The sequence below is a fragment of the Coturnix japonica genome, chromosome 26, assembly GCF_001577835.2.
Source record: "Coturnix japonica isolate 7356 chromosome 26, Coturnix japonica 2.1, whole genome shotgun sequence".
Classification (NCBI taxonomy): Eukaryota; Metazoa; Chordata; class Aves; order Galliformes; family Phasianidae; genus Coturnix; species Coturnix japonica.
In genome coordinates this window covers 1,558,612-1,567,357 of record NC_029541.1, presented here as the reverse complement: position 1 = coordinate 1,567,357, position 8,746 = coordinate 1,558,612, and the positions used below count along the sequence as shown (strand labels likewise).

Below are 8,746 nucleotides of genomic sequence, written 5' to 3'. Positions count from 1 at the left end.
CCATCCCATCCCCATCCCTACCACCCCATCCCCATCCCATCCCCATCCCATAGGATCATCACCACTCTCACATGCTTGGAGAGGTCGGGACTTTTGGAATCCACATCGTACCTGTGGGATGGATGGGGGCATAACAGTGGGGCAGAGCAGGGATGGGGCTGACGGGATGGAGATGATGGGAGATGAGAAGGGAAAGGAGTCCAATGGGGGTGGGGACGGCACATTGGGATGGGGAATGGGGCTGGGATAGCGGTGGGGGCTGGGTGTGGGGCCGTGCAGGGGGCGGCACTCACACGTCAAAGCGGAGGTTTTGCTTCTCCTCGAAGTAGTAATCGAGGACAAACTTGCGGACGAAGTCGGGGTTCAGGGTGTTGTCGATCACTTCGGTGCGCCCAAACTGCGGCGGCGACATCAGGGGGGATGGAGGGGAGGGGGGCAGAGCCAGGTGCCCCTTTGTGCAGCCGGAGGGGGCAGCCCACCCACCCACCCGCTCATTACAGCCCCAGCCCCTCAATTAAGCGGCCGCTAATTACAGGGCACGAGGCTGGGGGCGGGAGCGGGGCTGGGGAGCTGGGGGAGGCTGGGCGTGTTGATCGGCCACCTGCCTTGAGCCCCAACACGAGGGTTGGCCGGCTGCACAGCACCCCAAAATACTGATATGGGTTGGTTGAGTGGTACCCCAAGATGCTGATGTATCGTGTGGGTCTGGTACTCACCTCCCTCCACTGCTTGGTGTCTGGTCCCTGGGTGTAGAGGACACACACTGGGGACAGAGGTGGGGGGGCTCAGTGCTTGCCCCCCCCCCCTCAGACCCCCCAACCCGCCCCCAGCCCCACTCACATGGGTCAGACTTGGAGAAGGTGTCCTTATCCAGGAGCTGCCTGCGGGGAGAGGGGAAACTGAGGCACGGGGGGGGGCACAGAGATGGGGGGCATACAGTGGGGTGGGGGGCACCCGGGAATCCCCCCCCCCCCTTGGAACAGTGAATCCTGAACCCAGCCTGCATGAGGGGCATTGGGGTCTTGAGGGTGGGATTGAGGCAGGGGTGGGCAGTGTAGCCCCCCCACATTGAGCACGGGGGGGTGGGGGTTGGGTGCTGGGCAATGGGTGCCAGGTGGCAACGGGCACAGGGCTGGGGGGGGTGGAAGGGGAGGTGGGGGGCACAGGGGATGTCCTGACACCTCCCAGTGCCCCCCCAGCCCCACTTTTCTCTCTCACTGCTCCCCACAACACCCTGTGGTGCCCCACGCTGCTCCCAGTATCCCACAGCCCCGAGCACCCCATGCAGCCCCCGGGTACCCCCATACCCCAGTGACCCACAACCCCCCCCCACCATTGGCTCCCCCATTGCTGCCCAGTACCCCATGGTGCCCCACAGCTGCAGCCCCCTTTGCTCTCCCAGTGCCCCCACAACCCCTGGCTCCCCCCCCTCAATGCGTTCCATCCTCTGTGCTCCCCAGTTCTTTCCAGAACATCCCAATATCCCACAACACCCCCCACCTCCCGCTCCCCCCGGAGCCTCCCAGGACCATTCACCAAGTGCTCCCCAGTGCCCCCAGTTCCTCCAGTTCCACACACTCCGATCACACCCCAGTGCCCCACATTCCATCCCCTCCGAGTTCTCCCCATTGCTCCCGGTACCTCCCAGCTCCACGCACCCCAAATACTCCCCAGTGCCCCCCAGCACCACACCTGCAGCCTCCTCCATTCCCTACCGCCTCCCAGTACCCCCCAATACCTTCCAGTACCCCCCAGTACCCCCCAGTGCCCCCCAGCCCCACGCACAGTGTGTGCCCCCTAATCCCTCCCATCACACACACCTCCATCCATCGCCCCGCACCCCGCTCGTACCTGCACGACACCGTCAGCTCCACCTTCGTGGCCGGGACGCAGCCGGTGCCGCCCGCCCGCAGCCCCCCCAGCCCCGCCATGCCCCGCTCCCCCCGCCCGGGGCCGTCCCGCTGCTCTCGGGTCTCCCGGTGCTCCCGGTACAGCGATGCCGCAGCGCCGCCGCCCCGGGGCTGCCCCCGGAGCCTCCCGCGAGCCCGCCCCGGTTCGGCCCCCGTGCCGCCCCCGCGCCGCCCCCAGTAGAGCCCAGTGCTCCCAGTGGCACCCACTGCATTCCCACTATCTCCCAGTGCCGCCCCCGCCACCCCCCAGTGCTCGCGGGGCCGTTCTGCAGCAAAGCCCGGTACAGCCCAGTGCTGCCCCACTGCATCCCCAGTAGCACCCAGTGCCATCCCCTATAACACCCAGTGCCATCCCCTATAACACCCCGATCCCCTTATAACACCCAGTGCCATCCCCATTATATATCCCCAGTGCCAATCCCCTTATATCACCCAGTTGCCATCCCCCTAATAACACCCAGGTGCCATTCCCTATGATCCGCCAGTGCCATCCCCCTATACCACCAGTGCCATCCCCATTAGACACCCAGTGCACCCCTATAGCCCCATTGCATCCCCTATATCCCCCAGTGCCCCATCCCCTGCCCCTATAACCCCATATTATGGCCCTATAACCCCATATAATGGCCCTATAACCCCATATAATGGCCCTATAACCCCCAGTGCCATCCCCTATAACACCCAGTGCCATCCCCTATAACCCCCAGTGCCATCCCCTATAACACCCAGTGCCAGCCCCTATATCCCCTTGGCCAGCCCCTATATCCCCTTGGCCAGCCCCTATATCCCCCAGTGCCACCCTGCTACACCCCCAGCGTCACCCAGAGCCCCTCAGTACCACCCCCAGTCCCACCCAGTGCTCCCAGTGCCACATCCCCAGTACCACCCCAGCGTGGTGCTGTGTGTGTACCTCTGTTCCCTATGGGTGACATTGCCATGTCTCCAAAGGTGACACCTCCACATCCCTATGGGTGGCATCTCTGTGTCCTGCCCCATAGATGCCCCACTGGCCCCATAGCTCCCCCACCCCAAAGGACCCCTGCCCCCCATAACCCACAGAGACTTTCCAGCCCCATAGATGCCCCCTCTGCACCCCATAGCCCCCCCACCCCACAGGACTCCCCCCCATAGCCCTGCCCCATTGATGTCCCCCCTCACCCCATAGGATCTCCCCCCCCATAGCCCACAGAGTCTTTCCTGCTCCATAGATGCCCTCCTCACCCCATAGACCCCTACCTTATAGCCCCCCACCCCATATCCCCCCCCCATAACCCACAGAGACTTTCCTGCCCCATAGACGACCCCCCCCACACACACCCCATAGGTGTCACCTTACGGGTGTCACCTCCATGCCCCTATAGGTGCCATCTGTGTCCCTCTATGATACCTCCATGTCCTATGGGTGGCATTGCTATGTCTCCAAAGGTGACACCTCCATGCCCCTACAGGTGCCATCTCCACATCCAAAGGGCTGACACCTCCACACCCCACGTGTGACACCTCCATGCCCCTATAGGTGCCATCTCTGTGTCCCTATGGGTGATACCCCCATTCTCTATAGGTGACATCCCCACGTCCCCAAAGGTGACACCTCCATGCCCCTATAGGTGACATCTGTGTCCCTCTATGATACCTCCATGCCCTTATAAGTGCCACCCCCACATCCAAAGGGCTGACACCTCCACACTCCATGTGTGACACCTCCATGCCCCTATAGGTGCCATCTCCACATCTAAAGGGCTGACACCCCCACACCCCACGTGTGACACCTCCATGCCCTATAGGTGACATCCCCACATCCCCAAAGGTGACACCTCCATGCCCCTATGGGTGACATCTGTGTCCCTATGGGTGACACCTCCATGCTCCTACAAGTGACATCTCTGTGTCCCTATGGGTGATAGCCCCATGCCCTATAGGTGACATCTCTGTGTCCCTATGGGTGACACCTCCATGCCCCTATAGGTGACATCTCCATGCCCTATAGGTGACATCCCCACGTCCCCAAAGGCAACACCTCCATGCCCCTATGGGTGACATCTGTGTCCCTAAGGGTGACACCTCCATGCCCCTATAGGTGCCATCTAAAGGGCTGACACCCCCACACCCCACATGTGACACCTCCATGCCCTTAATGGTGACATCTGTGCCCCCAGAAGCGACTCCTCCACACCCCACACCCCCAAACACCCCACAGACACCCCCACACACCGTCCCCACAGCCATTTTATTCCCATTATCCCCCAGCAGGGACAGCTTTAAGCACTTTAACATCATCCAAAGGCCGGTCCTGTGCGTTGGTTTCCACCATGCCCACCCTGCCCAGCACCCCGATCCCTTGGCACACGCGCCCAAAGATGGTGTGTTTGCCATCCAACCATTGCGCCGGTGCCAGCGTGATGAAGAACTGGCTGCCGTTGGTATCGGGTCCTGCGTTAGCCATGGCCAGAATGCCAGCGCCTGGGGATGGATGGAGGGAGGAATAAGAATGGGCTTGATGGGTTTATAGGGTTTTTGGAGGGATAAAAGTGGGTTTGGGGACTCACCGGTGAATTTCAGCTCCGAGTGCAGCTCGTCCTCAAAGTGTTTGCCATAAATGGAGGCACCGCCACGGCCTGTGGGTATGGAGATCAATAGGGGATCGTGGCTCCACACTATGGGGTCCCCACTGTAAAGACTTACATATATAATAGGGGGTGTCCCTATATACAGGGGGTGTCCCCAGCACTGAGATAAGGGTCTCAGTGTCCCTGTTAGGGGGTCGTGGTGCTGCCACTGTGGGACTGGGGATGTCCATGGCCCCATCATAGGGCTGAGGGTCCCAATCGTGAAACCAGAGGGTCCAGCATCACTATTAGGGGGTCCAGCATCACTATGGGGGGGCTGAGGGTTGAGCTGGGGGTCCTGACCACCCCACAACAGGGCTGAGGGTACCAGCATCCCCCGTACAATGCAGGGGTCCCCATCACAGCACTGAGGGTCACAGTGCTCCCATCATTAGGGTCTCAGTGTCCCCATTGTGAAGGTCCTGACGATCCCATCACGGAGCTGAGGGTCACAATGGCCCCATACCAGGACAGTGGATCCCCCGCTGTCCCATTTGGGTCTATGGGGCGGCCGTGGGGTCCGTGCACTCACCGGTCCCGGTGGGGTCTCCTCCCTGTACCATGAAGTCCCGGATGATGCGGTGGAAGCGGGTCCCGTTATAATACCCACGGCGACACAGCTCGGCAAAGTTCTTACAGGTCCGGGGGGCGTGACGCCAATAGAGCTCCAGCACCAGGGTGCCCATCCTGCACCACAACGGGGACATAACGGGAACACAACGGGAACGGGGTGAGATGGGGGGATGTACCGGGAGGGGCTGTGATAGGGGCACCGGGAGAGCCAGGGGGGACCGTGGGGGTAATGGGGTCGGTGATAGGGGCACCGGGAGGGGCTGGGGGGGTTATGAGGGTAATGGGGTCGGTGATAGGGGCACCGGGAGGGGTTGTGGGGGGTTAATGGGGCCGGGAAGCAGAGTGAGGGGATCCCGGTATTGGGACCTGCCGGGGTTGGGAGCTCCGGGTACCGGAGGGCGATGCCGGTATTGGGGTGGGGGGGAATGGGGTGTCCTGGGGGGAGGGGGGGTAAAAGGGGCCCGGATGGAAGAACCGGGACAGCCCGGGGGGCTGGTACCGGAGGGAGGAGGGACACAAAGGGGTCCCGGTACCGGAAGGATGTCGGTGTAAGGGGAACACGGTAGGCCCAACAGCGGAGGGGTGTCCCGGTACCGGGGGGGGGTCTCGGGGTATCCCCAAACCGGAAGGCCTGCCCTTACGTGGTCTCCATGGACACGGTGGGTGGCTGCCATGAGTCAGGCGGCACGGCGGCCATCTTGCCCCGCCGTTATCGCTACCGGCGCCGGAAGCGGAGACTCGGTGTTTCCGGTGACACGCCCCCTCCCATCCAGCGACCAATGAGCATCGCGCAAAGCTTGTGGGCGGAGCCAATCAGCGCGGCGGGAGGGAGGGACGGGCGCCATTGTGGGACCGGAGGGAGAATTCGAACGGACGAAGCGCCGCGAACACGGGAGGGAGTGAACCGGGTAATGGGAGGGAATGGGCGGGGTGTGGGGGTGGGATGTAACGGGATGGGATGGGACATAACGGGATGGGACATAACGGGATGGGATGGGATGTAACGGGATGGGGGTGGATCCCGATGGGGGGGAGTGGGGCTGGGACCACCAGGTTGGGGGCTGTGGGGCCTTGTAGGCATTGGGGGCCTGACGTGTGGGTATGGGATGGGATGGGATGGGATGGATGGGATGGGATGGGATGGATGACTGGTGATAGGATGCGATGGCGATGGGTGGGATTTGGGGATGGGATGGGATGGTTGGCAGATGGAATGGATGGGATGGGAGGGATGGATGAATGGGATGGATGGGCATGGGACTGGATGGATTGGGTGGATGGATGGTGATATGGATGGAGATGGATGGAGATGGGAGATGGGAAAGATGGGATGGGATGGATGGGATGGGGCAGAAGGGCTGGGATAACACTATGGGGATGGGAGCATCCCGGTGTGGGGCTGGGGGCCCATTGGGGTGTGGGCTGGGAGCTGCCTTTGTGATAGAGCATGGGGAGGATGTGGGGCTGGGACCCCCAGGTTGTGGGGCTGGGACCCCTGTGGTTTGGGGTCCATAGGGGTCAGGGTGTGAGGCTGGAGCCCGTCGGTACAGGCTGTGGTGCTGTGGGGTGCAGAGCTGCCCCCCAGCTATGGGTCTCTGCCCCCCCCCCGCGTGCTGCCCCGTGCTGTCCCCATGGCCACAAAGCCCCGTTGTACCCGGTGCTGGCACAGTCCCCAGTGGGCGCTGTGCCCGTAATGGGGACATTAAGGGGGGTGGGGGGATATGGGGTCACCCTGCTTACACCCAGGTCACCCATGGGCTCTGGTGCCGCTCGCTGACCGGGTGCGATGATGGAGGAGCGAGGTAGGGCTCTGTCCCCAACACGGGGAGCCCCTCTGTGCCCTCTAACATAAGGTCTGGAGGCCCCCTACGTGTCCCCCTCATGTCCCCCCCTCATTGCCCCCAGATGTCCAGTTCATCACCGAGGAGAAGCTGGACTTTAGCATCCTGTCCCCTTCTGACAGGTGAGATGGGGACACGGGGTGACATAACATGGACAGGTGTCGGCCCATGATGTGTCACCTGCTGCCCAGCGTGGGGCTCCTGGGCTGGGCTAACGCTGAGCTTCACCCCCAGCCGTGAGGATGATGATGATGACGAGCCCCCCCCAGGGGGCACAAATGGACGTTGGAGCCCCCTGAGCGGGGCCGGGCTGGAGGAGATGGTCCGTGAGGCCACACGGCTGGCAGCACAGCTACAGCAAAGCCACCTGTCCCCATTGCCCCCCAGCCCGGGGGGGGGCAGCCCCCGCAGCCCCCGCCGTGAGACCTTCGTGGTGAAGGACAGCCCCGTGCGGGCGCTGCTGCCCACTGTGCCCGCTGCCAACGTCCCCAAGGTGGGTGGGGGGCACCACAGGGGGGTGGGGAGGGGGCACAGTGGTGCTGTGGGGTGCAGCCTGCATCCCTGTGCTGCCCTCATCCCCTATTACAGGAGCCCCCCCGCTGTCAACCACCACCCAGGGGAGCCCCCAGCAGCAGGGGGGCGCCCAGCCCGAGTGGTGCCCCCCGGCCCTGCCCACCCCGGGGGGCTTTGGCACGGGGCAAGTCCGAGCCCCTCCGTGCAGGGACAGCAGGTAATGGGGGAGGTGGGAACTGGGATGGGGACAGCCCACCCCATGGGGTACCCACACCATGGGGACACCACTGGGAATGGGCAGAAGGACCGTGGCCCCCCAACCCCCCCATTTCTCCCAGCTCAGCCAAAGCCGAGGAGCAGCACTGCCACCCCCCCAACCCGAGCACCCCGTGCCAGAGCCACCACCAGCACCAGCACTGCCCCCAGAAGCCGCCCCCCCCCACCCAGTGCCATCCCCAAACCCCCCGGCCGGGCTGCGACATCAGGGGCTGCACCAGGTGGGAGGGGGCAGCCCCGGACCAGCACAGCAGCACCCAGAGGTAAGGATGGGGACTGTCTGCTCTGACAGCATGAGACCCCCCCGTGCCTCAGTTTCCCCACCCCAGCTCTCCCCCAGGTGCCCCCCTCGGGGTGGGGGCTGCCTCCAGGTGCAGACTTGGACCCCCCAGCAGCCGCCTGCAGCCCCCCCGCAAGACGGCAGCCAGCAGCACCCCACGGTGACAGCATCACCCAACATGGGGACACGGAGTCACGAGGAAAGGGGGATGGGGGGGGCACAGTGAGACCCCCCCCCATGGAGAAGGCCGAGGCTCAGGTCGGGTTTTGCTTTAATTACAAAAGGTCACACCAGCAGTAGGAAACCCCCCCCCCCGGCCCACCCGCCCTGCACACCCAGGGGTCCCCTCACCCCCCCCACATCCTGCACCCAGCCCTATGGCACCGCCTGAGCCTTGCCTTGGGGCTGGGGGGGGGACGACACTCCATGCCATCCACACCCACCAGCTGCCCCCCCCAGTGCCACAGCACAGCCGAGCAAAGGTGGCAGCTGTGTGCCCCCCCCCCCCCCCCCATCCCCCTCCTGGGGGGGTTGCCACGCTGTGGGGGGGGGGCCCTATATCTTTTTTTTTTTTCTCCGTTTTTTTTTTGTATTTTTCACGTATTTTTTAAATAAAACCCTCCCTGGGGCAGCAATGCAATTCCTGGGGTACCCCATGGCACTGGTGGGGGGACAGGGAGGGGGCACCCCATGCTACACAGCTGCCCCATACCCTGGTTTGGGGGGGGAGGAGGAAGGGGAGGGGGC

At 63.5% G+C, this 8,746-nt stretch overlaps 3 protein-coding genes across 6 annotated transcripts in view; 1 reads left to right on the top strand and 2 right to left on the bottom strand.

Moving 5' to 3' along the window:
* The window catches only part of LOC107324768 (copine-8-like), a 7,383-nt gene extending 5,347 nt beyond the window's left edge, over positions 1–2,036 (bottom strand). The window contains exons 1-5 of the mRNA XM_015885098.2: positions 1,852–2,036; positions 841–881; positions 717–763; positions 294–397; positions 72–111 (exon numbers count right to left, since the gene is read on the bottom strand). Of these exons, the coding sequence (XP_015740584.2) occupies positions 72–111; positions 294–397; positions 717–763; positions 841–881; positions 1,852–1,931 (312 nt within the window). The 5' untranslated portion in view covers positions 1,932–2,036. The remainder of the gene's footprint in view (positions 1–71; positions 112–293; positions 398–716; positions 764–840; positions 882–1,851) is intronic.
* Positions 2,037–4,118: 2,082 nt separating this feature from the next.
* Positions 4,119–5,840, bottom strand: PPIL1 (peptidylprolyl isomerase like 1). The gene is made up of 4 exons (XM_015885063.2): positions 5,731–5,840; positions 5,049–5,203; positions 4,457–4,525; positions 4,119–4,370 (listed from the first exon to the last, which is right to left on the bottom strand). The coding sequence occupies exons 1-4, from the start codon at positions 5,784–5,786 to the stop codon at positions 4,147–4,149; spliced, it is 504 nt and encodes a 167-aa protein (XP_015740549.1). The 5' UTR covers positions 5,787–5,840; the 3' UTR covers positions 4,119–4,146.
* PSRC1 (proline and serine rich coiled-coil 1) lies at positions 5,713–8,639 on the top strand. Of its 4 annotated transcripts, XM_015885062.1 has the most exons (7): positions 5,892–5,997; positions 6,836–6,891; positions 6,995–7,052; positions 7,165–7,423; positions 7,519–7,660; positions 7,787–7,982; positions 8,060–8,639. In XM_015885062.1, the coding sequence occupies exons 2-7, from the start codon at positions 6,876–6,878 to the stop codon at positions 8,223–8,225; spliced, it is 837 nt and encodes a 278-aa protein (XP_015740548.1). In that variant the 5' UTR covers positions 5,892–5,997; positions 6,836–6,875; the 3' UTR covers positions 8,226–8,639. The 4 variants fall into 4 exon arrangements, with proteins under 4 accessions (XP_015740547.1, XP_015740545.1, XP_015740546.1 ...); XM_015885059.2 differs by lacking the exon at positions 6,995–7,052 and having other exon boundaries at positions 5,714–5,997; XM_015885060.2 differs by lacking the exon at positions 6,995–7,052 and having other exon boundaries at positions 5,715–5,997; positions 7,782–7,982.
* The last annotated feature ends 107 nt before the right edge of the window (positions 8,640–8,746 follow it).